Genomic DNA, 14,280 nt, shown 5'->3' with positions numbered 1-14,280 from the left:
CGATCCCCTTCCACCAGCTGGAAGGGAGAAGAGAAGCAGCTTAAGGGAACACTTAGCTGTTCTGACCTTTGTTTTCTCTTTAGCCAACAGCTCAGCTTCCTTAGCCTTCTTCTTAGCTGTGGCAGAGACAGAAGCAGCATTTCCCAGCATCCTCTCTGCCTGCTTAGTCTTCTTCTGGGTGTCACCAATGAGTCTGTCTTGGATGATCTTTGCCTTTTTCCTTAGAGCTGCCTGGTCCTTTGGCTGGGGAAATGTTTTTCTCATTTCTGCAAAATAACAATGAGACAGATGATGCCCTTAGGACTTTTGGCTTTAGATGTTCATTCATTCATTCAACAAAAGCATCATTGGGTATTAGAAGGAGCCTTAGCCCTGGAGTTGGGAGATCTGGTTTCAAATCCAGCTTTAGACAATTATTGGTTGTATGACCCTGGGCAAATGACTTAGAAGCTATCTGCCTCAGTTTCTTTATCTGTAAAATGAGGGTAATAATACTTGTCCTCCCTAACTTTCAGGGCTTTTGTGAGGAAAGTGCTTGCAAACCTTAGAGAGCTATATAAATATGAACTTTATTATTTTTTCATTAAAGAAAGCCTTTTTAGTCATTTCATGTTGTTTTGAAAACAGAAATGAGGTGGTGGTGGGGGGAACCCTAGGGGACAAATACAACCATAGAATACAGCACTTCCCAAAAGTTCTCAGCTTTCACAGAAGTCTAGGAGCAGGAGGGGGACAAGACCCCATATATCATCTACTGTGTAACTTAGTGAAAGAGATAAAACTCAAGTCTTCTTGAAGGTGTGTGGCATAAGAGATGGGATGGGGAAGGTGAGCTATGATTGACATTCCTATATATGCATGCATCATGTTAGGTGCTGAGACAGATGTAAAGTTTAAATTGGAGGTAGGCTCTGTCCTCCAGAAACTTTTAGTCTGATAATACCCAATAATACACAAAATAGATACATCAGAAAGTTGTAAAAAAAAATTTCTGTTTAAGATCTGTGAAAGAAAGCTCAGGAAAGGCTTCATGGAGTAGGTGGTATTTGGGCACTGATTAATTAACAGGTAAAGAGAGGAGTGAAAGGCATTATAGGAACATGAGCAAAGGCAAGGAAGCATGAGATTATCAGTTGAGTTTGGTGGGACAAAGAGCAGTCTATTTTGAGTGAGCTGTAGTATTCATGAAGGGGACTAATATCAGAAAAGCCTGGAAAGGTACAGTGGTCCCAGATTGTGGAGGATTTTGAATGGCAGATAGAGAAGTTGGAAGTTTACTTAGTAGATAGTAGGTAGCCATTGAAGATTTTTGAGCAGAGGAATGGCATGACCAAATAATAGCATTGATATAGCACTTTTAAGTTTTTAACATGCTTTGCGTCTGATCCTCATTTTGCCTTTCTTTGTGTCCCCAGGACTTAGTATGGTGCCTGACACACAGTAGGTGCTTAATAAATGCTTGTTGACTTGACTTGATCCTCACAACCACCCAATGAGAAAGGTGTAATCATTATTTCCATTTCACAGATGAAGAAACTAAAGCTGAGATAAGCTAAGTGTGGGGCACACAGCTACGAGGTGTGACACAATTCAAATTCAAGCTTTCTTATTTCCAAGACAAATTCTCTATCCATGGAACTGCCCAGCTGCCTCAAATCTATAGATAAGAGAGATTACTCCCTTAAGAGATTACGCCAGAAAGTATCTGCTTGTACAGATCAGTCCCAGGATCCGTGTTTGATTTCTCTCAAAAAGAATTATTAATAAAATTTAAAAAATTTTCCATTAGAACAAAGTGAGCTTAGCTCATCTTAGAACAAGTGACAGTAACAACGACGAATACTTATATAGCATTTAAAGGTTTGCAAAGCACTTTACAAATATTATCATTTTATCCTCAAAATAGGCAGGTGAATTTATCAGGCCTATTTTACAGATGAGGATACTGAGGCAATCAGAGGTTAAGTGATTTGCCCTGGGTCACACAGTAGGAAGTATCTGAGGCTGGATTTGAACTCTATAAACAAGCACCAACCAGCAGTAGAAGAAGGTGCCAGAAGCAAGCTAAGAATTCAGAAGTGTAAGCTTGGAATGATGTGAAAGGTCACCTCTTTCTAGAAAATGCGCTTGGAAGCCATAATAACTGATGTTTACATAGCACTTCTGGGTTGACCAAGAACTTTATACAGTTTATCTCATTTGATCCCCAGGAGTGTCTGAGATAAGCACTAAAAGTGTTAGTCCTTTCCCAGCCTTCCTTAATCTTAGCTCCTTCCTTCCAAGAATATCCCTGTTTCTCCTGTATATATCTTTGTTTGTACAGAGTTGCTTGCATGCTGTCTTCCCCATTAGACTGATGGCCGCAGGAGGGCTGGGATTGTTGGGTTTTTTTTTTTTTTTGCCTTTTTTTGTATCCCTAGGGCTTAGCACAGTTCTTGGCATAAAGCAAATATGTAATAAATGCTAATTTATCAAATGCTTAATTATTTAATTTTTATTCATTTATAAACATACACATTTAATAATATAGAAAATAAATTAATTTAATTAAGCAAAAATATTTAATAAATGCTAATTGGGTGACTGACTAGACTGTTTTCATTTTTGCAAATGAGGCAACTAAGACTCATTCTGCATTACTATTCTTTGACTTACTCATCCGCGGTCACATAGCTAGTATCAGGGGTGGGATTTGAACTCAAGTCTTTTGGACTCCATGTTTAGAACTCAACCCAGCACACCAGTTTCCTTCTGTGTATTTTATAGCTCCATATAGAGAAAAAAATTGTGATATGAAGAAACCTAACTGTCCTCCATATCTAGAATGCTTGCCCTCCCTCCTCCCCCTGCTTCTTGGTGTCTCTGAATTCCTTCAAAAATTTGCACAAATACCACCTTCTCCTGGAGAACTTTCCTGATCCCGCCAGCTGCTAGGGGCTTCCCCTCTGATATCACCTTCCTTCAGTTTGTGTGTACCTTGCACATTTCTAGTTATTCTCGATTTGGCCTACCTTAGAATAACGGCCTCTCTGAGGACAAGGACAGTATTTTTGCCTTCCTTTGCATCCTTAGCTAAGTGCTCAAAGTTGAGTTTAATAAAAGCTTCTTTTGGTTTCAGACCAAAACAAGAAAACCGAGAAAGGCCTTGCTCTTTTATCCTCAGATCTTAAGGTTTTTATCATAGATTTTATGGAACAAGTCTGGACCCTCTTCGTCCCCCTTCACTCGCCCACAGCGGGCTCAGGGCATCAAAGGGGCTCCCTATACATATGAAAAGGCTGGAATGTGGTTAGGTAGGGGGGAAACAACAACCAGGCCCCTGGACTTAATTTTGTTCTCTAGTGTCCCTCCTCTTCAACCCCCTTCATTTGCATGGAAAAGCATGAGAGTTTTAGAAAAGAGAAAGTGGATTGCCCAGGATTTGGAGAATCCTGGGTAATGTGTTGTAATTGTGGTCTCTAGACTAGGAGATCTCAATCAGAATGTTTTTAAAGACACATAGGAATGATTTCAAAGAACAGAGGCTTTAAAGAAACCAATACAGTTATCAAAATATTTTTAAAAAACAACTCAGGGACCCCATGTTAAGAACCTCTGCTGAATAGATGCAAGTGAAAGTTTAGCAAGAGGAAATTAAAAATTAAATTATATGGAATTTTTGTGCCCTCCTTCCTATAATAATATATATTTAATTGCTTTGTATATGTTTGTATTGATTCATTTTGTATTTATGCTGCATACGGATGGTCTTGTCTCCCTCACTAGAATATAAATTCTTGGAGAACAGAGATTGTTTCATTCTTGGTACTTGTATCCCCAGAGCCTAGCACAAATTAGGGGCTTAATAAATGCTCTTTGGCTGATTGACTCTAGGTGAGATAGTGTGTGGCTCTTAGAACCCAGGAAATAACAGTTCAAAAAGCAGATTTAAGATCGAAGGTATTAGAGAGACGTTGGCACCTGGGGCAAGGAATAACCTTCTGGAGAGGGAACAAGCTTCCTGGTAAGCCAAAGCTCCGAGGAAACACAGCATTTTATAGAGAGTGTCAGAGGATCATAAAATCATTAAGAACTAGAAGGGACAAAGCCACCAGAGGTTTTTTCCTAGTCCAGCGATTTAGTTGTTAGGGCTTTTGTCTTTATAAAAGAGCTGTAGCAGGCAGAGTCAAGATGTAGCAGGAAGAAATATAACTGAGCTACAGCCCACAACATCTCCACAAAGTTCTAGAAAATGCCACATATTGAGTTCTGATTGAACTCAGTAAAAAAATCACAATGAGTCCAGCCTAGGTCAACAAAGGGAGAGTGGTCTATGTACTTTGAGAATGAAGGAATGGCCTTGCGGAGTATTCCAGGGGGAGAGTTGGGCTCCAGGACAAGAAGAGGTCCCAGATCCAGCAAGGAGAGGCCTGACCCTTGTGTAAAGTGCCAGTATAGATGCCAACTGGCAGCTCTATTGCTCACAACCCAGTTCACAACTATGCCTGAAATCTTGGAATAACACAACATTCAATATCCCAAGAAAGCAGCAGCAGGACCCTAGAAGATACAAGCTCAGCCTAGAAATTCCCTCCAGAAGTTTGCAGAGGCCAGCTCTAACATACATCTCAAACTCAGGAAGTAATCTAGCAGAAGAAGGAAACAGAAAAAAGAATCTTAACACAAAAAGCTATTATGGTGACAGAGGTGCTCAAGACAAACTCAGAAGAAGAGAATGACTCAAAAACATCTACAAGCAAAGCCTTGAAGAAAAACACAGGTTGGGCACAAGTTCAACTTCAATTCTTGAGATAAATCGAGACTTAAGAAAAATAATTTAAAATGTTTTTATAAATGAAATGAGAATGCTATAGAAAAAAAATAGAAAAGAAATTAGTATTATGGAAGAAAGAATTGGAAAGGGAATCGACAGCTTGGCACAAGAGGTATAAAACCAAACCCAGGCAACAAACTCTCTGAAAATTAGAATGGACCAAACAGAAGCTCCATGAGGCAAGAAAAACATTAATGTTAAAAGACTAAAAAAAACAGGAAAAAATGCAAGGTATCACATAATAAAAACAACAGACTTGGAAGACAGATTGAGGAAAGATAATTCAAGAATCATTGCATTACTGGAAAGTCATGACAAAAAAAAAGCCTAGACATCATATTTCAAGAAATTATGAAAGAAAACTGCCCAGATCTCTTAGAACTAGAGAGCAAAGTGGAAATGGAAAGATTCCACTGGCCACTTCCCAAAATGAAACCCCAAAAATGAAAACTCCCACAAACATTATAGTAAAAATCCATCAAAATCAAGGAAAAAATACTGCAAGCAGCCATAAAGAAAGAATTCAAGTATCCAGGAGCCACAGTCAGGATCACACATGATTTAGCAATCACCTCTGTAAAGGAGCAGAGAGCTTGGAATATGATATTATTGAAGGCAAAGGTTATAGACTTATAGCCAAGAATAACTTACCCAGAAAAACTGAGTATAATCCTACAGAGGAAAAAAATAAATTTTTAATGAAACAAAGGACTTTTAAACACTCTTGATAAAAAGGTCAGAGCTGAGTAGAAAATCTAAAGCCAAATACAGGAATCTAGAGAAATATGAAAAAAGTAAACATGAACCAGCAACCATAATGGACTAAACATAGATAAATTGTTCTCATTCTAATATGGGGAGATGATACATGATATGTCCCCTCCAAACCCTATCTTCATTAGGGGTCAAAGGAGGAGCCTAATTAAACAGATGACCTCAGAGTAGTTCTATTGTGCTTTGAATATCGTAAAAGAAGAAGGCAAGGAAGGGGAAGAGGTAGAGGTGTGGAACCAGTTCTAACTAGATGAGACCTGATTGTTAAATTTTCAATGTGAACAGCTACAGCCTGGAAATAGGTAAATGCTATAAATCAGGGTTTGATTTATTGTTTTGTTGATTTCCAGAATTAAGAAAGTGATGCTGGAATGTTAATAATTCATATTAAACTTAAAAGTGTGTTGTATGTACATTGTTTAGCGACCCAGTTATTAAACATCTACCAGTCATACCACAGAGAAGAGGAATATACTAGGGGAAAAAATGAAGAGGAAGGATGGGGAAAATTATCTCACATAATCAGGATGCCCAAGGAGGAAGGGGTAGGGAGAGTGGGCAACACTTAAAGTTCATTCTCACATGAACTAGAGTCAGGAAGGCTCATCTTCCCAAGTTCAAAACTGACTTGAGAAACTTACTACCTGTGTGACTCTGGGCAAGTCATTTAACTCTGTTTGCCTATTTCCTCAAATATAAAATGAGCTGGAAAAGGAAATGGCAAACACTTCCAGTACCTTGCCAAGAAAACCCTGAATGAGATCACTAAGCACTGGACACGACTGAAAAATGACTCAACAACAACAAATGTGCCAGGCACTGTGCTAAGAACTGGGGATACAAAGGGAAGTGAAAGACAGGTCCTGCCCTTAAGGAGCTTGCACAAAAATATTTATAGCAGCTCTTTTTGTGGTGACACAGAATTAGAAACTGAGGGCATATCCATCAATTGGGCAATGGCTGAACAAAGTATGATTTATGAATATGATGGAATATTATTGTGCTGTAAGAAATGGTGATGGTGATGGTATCAGAGAAACCTGGGAAGACTTGTTTGGACTGATGCAAGGTGAAGTAAGCAGCACCAAGAGAACAATATATACTATGACAACAATATTGTAAAGACAAACAATTTTGAAAGACTTAGGGACTCCAATCAGCACAATGACCAGCCATGATTCCAGAGAATGCATGATGAAACATGCTGCCTACTCCTGATAGAGAGGTGAAGGACTCAGAATACAATTTGAGAGGGTTTTTTTGGACATGGCCAATATGGAAATTTATTTTGCTTGGCTGCACATGTTTGTAACAGGGGTTTTGTTTTTCTTTCTTTCTCAGTGTTGGAGGGGAAAGTAGGAGTGAAAATGTGAGGGAGAGGAAGATTTTTTATTGGAAAAAAGTAATTAAAAAAAGAAATACTAAAAAAAAAAGAATTGTAGGAGAAGTGTTAGTCTTTAAACTAAAAGTGACATGGTGGAGCCATTCTCTCTACAAGGAAGAGATATCAAGAACCTTATGCCCAGAGAATCTTGCTTGGCAGCAACTAGCAAGAACCATGGAACTTTTGGAATAGCTCTGAACCGTCTCCATTTGTGGACCAGCAGGGAGCAATGTCTGGTAAAGACTATAAGTTGGTCAGAGACTACAAGGTCTAGTAGAGATGACAAGTTGGGCAGTGACTACATTTTTTGTAAAGCTGATACCCAGGGAACAAAATCAGAGGAAGCCATTCAGTGATATCACCAGAAAGTGGGGGGTGGGGTGGGATGAGGGGATTCAGCAGTGTCACCGATCCATTTACAAGGTTGCCCCTGGCCACACGTGTTCCCCATATGCATGGTCCTCATTGTGTGCATCCTGTATACACACCTTCCCTATGTGTGTCCCTCTCCACATATACTCCTAATGTGTAACCACTCTTCCCCCTGATGGTTATGTGTATTTATTGTAGAGAGTGTCCCAGGTTTATAGAGAAAATGTTTTATTGCTATTCTCCTTGCTCTGCTGTTTCATTAAATGTCATTACTTAGAGTTAATTGTGTCCTCTGGTTGACTAGTAAAGGTGTGATTTTGTGCTGCTATGGATCTGTAGGATGCTGTGGACCCAAGGTGACCCTGTCTGGGGGACTCTCTATTCAGGTAGGGTAGGGAGTGGTACCTCAGTGTGCTACACTCTTAATACATAACCACAAAGGAGGGGAGATTCTCCCTGGAGGAGAGGTTTTCTCAGGAAACCTCTTCCCCAAGGAAAGAGGAGTGGAACCAGTTGCCTAGCTCTGATAGGTACAGGTTGCCTGGCTTCTTATTCCAGCTCTGTTGTGGCCCTGTACTCATGTACCTTTCCTGTTTACAGCTCATCTTTCTCATATGCAGATCTGGGATGCTACTCTTAATGTGCCCAAAGCCAGAGGGAGCAACTTGAATAAAGACCAGAATGGGTGAGAACTTAGATGAAAGAACTAGGTGTCCCCTAGCCAAGGAACTCCTATCTCAGAGGGCAGCTGTACCTTCCAGATCGGTCAGCAAAGTCTTGGAATCACTGACCGTGACTCTGGCTTTGGCAATGGAGGAGGTGGCCAGGGTGAGGGCAGCGTCAGCTCCATCACGCAGCTGTAGAGAGAGGAAAGAAAGGGGAAGAACATTTCATCAAACCATATCTCATGGAATTGTTATCTGATATCAGACCATGGGCAGAGAGACAACCAAGAGGAACCCCACACCTTCTCCTGGAAAGAGGCAGAACGGTGCCATGGAATAACTCCAAGGGCCCGTAAAAGGCAGGAAAATGTAACAAGCAATCTTAGCTTCAGAGGATCCCCACTCCTCTAATTAGAGATAGAGAGGTGGTAGCCTGCATATGTGTATGTCATTGTTTGTTCCACTTAGATTAATTTTTTTTAATTACAAAGGAAGGCTCTATGAGGGTTGTAGGGGTATTATAAAGAGATGACAGTGTAAAAAACATTGATAAAAACATTAAAAAATAAAAAAGAAATAGTCATGGAGTCAGGCAACCTTGGTTCTAGTACTATTTCTAGCACTAATTCTCTGCGTGACCCTGAGCAAGTCACTTCCCCTTGGTGAGACTCAGTTTTCCTCAAAGGTAAAATGAGGGTGTTGAATGAGAGGTCCCCTAAGGTCCTCTCAACTTTGGCATTCTGTGTTATTCCAACTTCAACTTTAAAAAATTTTTGACTTTAGCTTTTTAATGATTCTGTAAAAAGAATGATTCCTTGGAAGAGCTGAGAATGAACATGATGCCATTTCTTCCCCTTCCCTCTCAGCCCTCTGGAGTGATGTAAGATCCCTTGGCTTCCAGGGCCAGGGTGAATGGGGTGGAAAGGACCTCACCTGCTCAAAGGGCTGGGTCTTCTGGAGCGCTTCCTGGGAAGTGGCCAAGACATCCTGGGCTGCTTTGGCATACACATGCTCCCTAGCAACCACGGTCTTCTCTAGATCCTGTAGCTTTCTGTCCAGGTCTCCGGCAAGGTGTGTGAGAGGCTGGAGGAGGATGCAGAGACAAGAACTCAGTTTCTTGGCAAGGATCTCCAAGGAAAGGTAAAAATAAGAACAGGAATAAAGGCAAAGGTAAGAAGAGTCCCTCTGGCTGATGAGTGGGGGAGCTGTGGGGAGAATCCGTTGAGGCTAAGGATTAACCTTTCAACTCTTGACCTGGAATCCAATCCAGAGCCTCCCCAGAAAACCCAAGGAAAAGAAAATCACCTGAGCCTCATGCCAAGCAAACAGACACACTTCCAGTGTAGGGATAAAGAAGGGTGTGGCAAAACCTTCTGCTTTTAGCTGGGACCTTGCACATTCCCTCTTTAAAGGGAGCCCAATATCTGACTCCCTGCCCCCCTCCCCCGCCCCACGAAAGGCAGCAAGAAAATCTGCTCTGACCAGCATTTCAGGAGGGGAGAGCTTCGCTAGGCGCTGAGCCCCCTCTGAGCTGACTCGCTGAACAGATACTAGGGCACTCTTGGCTTCTGTGGCTGCCTGGGCTGTGGATGTTTTGAGCTCCTCCTGGGCCTTCTGCACCTCCTGGTACCTAATGATAATAGAGCCAAGACATGTCATTAACCTTGGGTGCCCCTCCCCAGATCTTCATCTTCTAAGGTCCTTTCTAGTTCTAACATTTTGGGATTCTTTGATCCTGTGTCTGGAAGGTCTAGTCTGGAGTAATGCCTCCCTGCCTTGAATGATTTCTCTCCTGATCTCCTTGTCCTGGCTTTCCCCATCAATGCTAGGATCTCCCATATGAGATTACCTCCAATTTACCCTGTACAAATCTTGTACATACATAATTGTTTGCGTGTTGTCTACTCCTTTAGACTGGAATTTCCTTGAGAGCAGGGACAGTGTTCTTGCCTTTCTCTGTATCCTTGTCTCCTAGCACAATGCCTGGCACTTGGTAAGCCTTTGACTTGTTGACTTGTCGACTGACTAACTGATTTCGGATCAAGTGAACTTGTCTGGGACACTAATTATCTGAATCATCTTGGACAAATTACTTAAGATCACATGACCACAGGTTTTAGAACTGGAAGAAATTTTGGAGTTCATCCAGTTCAACTTCTTCTTTTTACAGACGAGGAAACACTTCACCTCTGTAAGCCTCAGTTTATCCATCTTCAAAAAGAGGGGAACTAGGTAAACTAGGTAAATGAAGAGAGGGCAGAGCATTCATAAAAGATCTTTATTAAGCACTCATTATTTGTGCTTGTCAAAGTGAAAAGGTTTAGATAAGATACAAACCCTGCTCTCAAGGCACTTATGGTCTAGCAGAGAACTTTGACACTATCTGAAAAGTATAACATAAATTCCATTGCAAGATATAAGTGCATTAGTATTCCTTTGGGGGAAAAAACCGAGTTTCATTCAGGCAACCAATTTATTTAGCAATGCATGTGGTTGCTAAACAAATAGGGTCCAAGGCTCTTGGTGGCCAAGGACTCCAAAGCTTGGTTTTTACACAGATAATATACAATTTGGAGGGAGTGAAAAACAGGATTATAGGAATTAAGACACCTGGTTTCTCATTGGCGGAAGATATTGGGAGACACTGAGGTTAGAGGGAGAGGGGTAGTTTTGTGACATTCTTTAAGTTGGATGACCTTTGGGAGGGGGAGTAATCTTGTGACTTCTCCAAAATCAGATGACTTATAAGTAACTGAAACTTAGTTTTACAAAACTGTGGATAAAAGCAAAATGGAGTCACTAATGTTATTTTTTTAATGTAACATCAGTTGTACAAAACAGAGTGCCATGGGAGGGCCAAGGTGGAATATGTTTACCAACCTAGGGGATCAGTGAGGGCTTCATGGAGTAGATGGTGTTTTGGTTGGGTTGCTTGACAGTTGTATTGCTAGATGAGTTCTAAAGTTCATTTCAGGTCTGAAATGCTATGATTCTACATGCCAACACATGCTGGTTGTTGTGTTCCCTTCCCTGGCCAGCTATTCACTGGCTTAGCTTTGTCTTTTCATGCCCACAACTCCTAACCACATTCTACATATGCACCTTTCTCTTTTTATAGCCATCCCCACCTCACTCTGGGTCTTCTTGTTTCCAGGCTAGTATAGGAGATCAAGATATTTCAGAATACCATGAAATAGCAAGGATGTCTTTGCAATAGGGTACCATCATAGTTACTGGTTGGAAAAATAGTCTGGGGGTAGACAAAGTCTCCAGCCAATGATTCCCACTTTTTTTCTCTTCCCATTAAGTCCACGACCTCCTTAGAGAAGACCTACCTGTCCTCCAACTCATGCTGTATCTTCTGTGCATCTGTGCCCTCCACAAGACTCCACAGAAGAGTGTAACTCGTATTGGAAGCAAGCAGGGCCCTCTGTGCTGTTGCCTCTATCTTAGTGGCCGTATCTCTATAACTGTGGGAAGAAAACATTCCAGCCAGTCCACATCAGCAAGACAGACTCTCAAATCCACATGTTCCTCTGCTCTCCCCAACTAAACTAGAAGCTCTGTGAAGGTTGGGACCAGGCTAGATATTTCTTTGAAACCAGAGCCCAAAATAGGTAACTTTAAGCAAGTCAGTTCTTCCCCCTGAGCCTCAGTCTCTTTATCTGTCAAGTGAGGTGTCTCGAGGGTCTCCAAGGTTTCTCCAAATTCTAATATCCTTATAGACTCCTAGATTTAGAGCCAGAAAGGACATTAGACATCACCTAGTCCAACCCCCTCACTGTACAAATTGTGGCTCAGAAAGGTTACACACATACACCCACAGGCATGAGGACTTCCACCTGCCACAGGGGCCCTAGGCTTCTTAAATACCCTAGTGACCCCTCTAGGTGTGGGCTGGGAGAAGTTCAAGTATGTATTTGACATGGGCAGATCTTTCCAAGGGCTGATTTTTTGTTTGTTTTTTGAAAGTAAAAAAACGTAGGCTTCAATCTGTATTCAGACACCATCAGTTATTTCTCTGGGGATGACTAGCATTTTTCATCATAAGTCCTTCAGAGTTGTCTTGGATCATTGTGTTGCTGACAATAGCTAAGTCATTCACAGCTGATTACCATCTTACAATATTGCTGTTACTTTGCGCATAGTACACGTCACTTTGCATCAGCCCATGTAAGTTCAGGTTTTTCTGAGAGCATCCTGCTCATCATTTCTTAGAGCATAATACTATTCCATCGTAATCATATAGCACAATTTGTTCAGCCATTCCCCAATTGATGGGCATCCCCTCAATTTCCAGTTCTTTGCCACCAGAAAAGAGCTGCTGTAAATATTTTTGTATATATGGGTCCTTTTCCTTTTTGTTTTTTATCTCTTGGGATACAGATCTAGTAGTAGTATTATTGCTAGATCAAAGGGTATGCAAGGTTTTATAGCCCTTTGGGCATCGTTCCAAATTGCTCTACAGAATGGTTGTATCAGGTCACAACTCCACCAACAGTGCATTAAGGTCTCTTTTTTTCTCACATCCCCTTCAACATTGGTCATTTTCCTTTTCTGTACTATTTTCCAATCTAAAAGGTATGAGGTAGTACCTCAGAATTGTTTTAACTTGCATTTCTCCAATCTATAGTGAGTTAGAGCATTTTTAAATTTGGCTATAGATAGCTTTGATTACTTCATCGGAAAACTGTTCATATCTTTTGACCATTTATCAATTGGGGAATGTCTTAATGAGTTGATTTTGGAGCCATCAGTCTTTCTTGTGTTTTGCCAACCTGTCCCTCTCCTACTAAATAGTACTTAAAAGCCCTGAGGTGCTTATATACATCCACCTTTATGCCTCCAAAGAGCTAGGACCCACTACAGCTTGACAATATCTCTCTCAGCTCATCAATACATACCCAGTCAGTGTTGGGCTTAATTAGTGTTCACAGTAACCAGATTTCACCAGGATACAAATGTGGTTTCTACCTCACTCCGCCTTGAGCCCCAATACATATATGATATGATTCACCCCTGCAGCCTATATTTCTCCTAGGGGAGCAATCTAGCTGGGAGCTGGGAGTGTATGTATAGTGTGCCAGGGGTGGCAAGGGCAGGCAGTGTCTCCATTATTGGTGTTTTGATTTACCTCTTGGCCAGGGCCTGAGTCTCAGTGGCTAAACGACTCCAGTTGGTAAGTTTGTTGGGTACTTCCTGAGGGATCACCTTTAAATTAAAAAAAAAGAAGGAAGAAATAAATTGCACATCCCTAAAGGCTTCACTTTTGTCTAAGTTGCTCTAAATTCTAGAAGTGCTAAGTTTTGATTGAATCATATAATGTCAGAGCTAGGAGGGGCCTGAGAACACAGAACGTTAGAGCTATAAGGGGTCTTCATACGCAGAATGTCAGATCTGAGAGGGGTCTTCGGACAAAGAATGTCAGATCTGGGAGGGCCTTAGAGTATAGAAAGTCAGAAATGGAAGGAACCTTAGAGACCATCTAGTCCAGGCACCTTTCTGTTACAGATAGGAAACCTGAGCTTCAAAAAGAAGTGACTTGCCCCCAGTCACATGGCTGGGACTAAAACCCGTATCTTCCTGGTTCCCGGTTCCACATCTTTTCTTCCATGCCGTGTTACTGCTCTTTAACATAGAAGCCTAAGGGTCTCAGAGGTACCATTGTTGTGAGGGCTCCAGATGCCTGCTGAATCTCCAGCTCTGTGGATAGCAGCAGAGCTTCGATGTCCACCAGTTGGATGCAGGTCTTCTCCAAACTACGCTGGGTACACCTGGAACTTTTGCTTGCTGCCCTCAGCTGATGCCGGGCAGCCTTCATGGAATGCTCCAACTCTTCCATTTGCTCCAGGAAGGCTTCTCTGGTGCCTGTGTGGCCAATAATCAAAGGATTAAAGAAGGCTTATGACTTAGAAATGAAACGTCCCGTGACTTGGGTTCTTCTACCACTCTTCTCAGGCAACAAGACCCTCCCATCCTGCCATATCCATCAGGCCTTCCCACTCATCCACTGGTTTACAGCTTAAGCGAAGGCAGCTAGGTGACTCACTGGATAGAGCACTGGGCCTGGAGTCAGGAAGACCTGAGTTCAAACCTGACCTCGGACACTTACTAGCTATAGACACTAGCCAAGTCATCTTGCCTTAATTTCCTTATCTGGAAAATGGGGCTAATGATAGTACCTACCTTCCAGAGTTGTTGTGAGGAACAAAGAATATATTTGCAAAACTCTTTATAAACCTGAAAGTGCTATACAAATGCTAGCTAATATT

At 41.5% G+C, this 14,280-nt stretch overlaps 1 protein-coding gene across 1 annotated transcript in view; it reads right to left on the bottom strand.

Moving 5' to 3' along the window:
• Positions 1-14,280, bottom strand: part of LAMC3 (laminin subunit gamma 3) — an 88,174-nt gene that overhangs the window by 5,102 nt on the left and 68,792 nt on the right. Inside the window, exons 19-25 of the mRNA XM_036752919.1 lie at positions 13,671-13,876; positions 13,143-13,219; positions 11,344-11,478; positions 9,491-9,638; positions 8,942-9,091; positions 8,098-8,200; positions 67-266 (exon numbers count right to left, since the gene is read on the bottom strand). Of these exons, the coding sequence (XP_036608814.1) occupies positions 67-266; positions 8,098-8,200; positions 8,942-9,091; positions 9,491-9,638; positions 11,344-11,478; positions 13,143-13,219; positions 13,671-13,876 (1,019 nt within the window). The remainder of the gene's footprint in view (positions 1-66; positions 267-8,097; positions 8,201-8,941; positions 9,092-9,490; positions 9,639-11,343; positions 11,479-13,142; positions 13,220-13,670; positions 13,877-14,280) is intronic.

The sequence above is a fragment of the Trichosurus vulpecula genome, chromosome 3 (assembly GCF_011100635.1).
Source record: "Trichosurus vulpecula isolate mTriVul1 chromosome 3, mTriVul1.pri, whole genome shotgun sequence".
NCBI classification, from domain to species: Eukaryota; Metazoa; Chordata; class Mammalia; order Diprotodontia; family Phalangeridae; genus Trichosurus; species Trichosurus vulpecula.
Note: the sequence above shows the minus strand (reverse complement) of the source record. Positions and strands in the feature narration are given on the sequence as shown.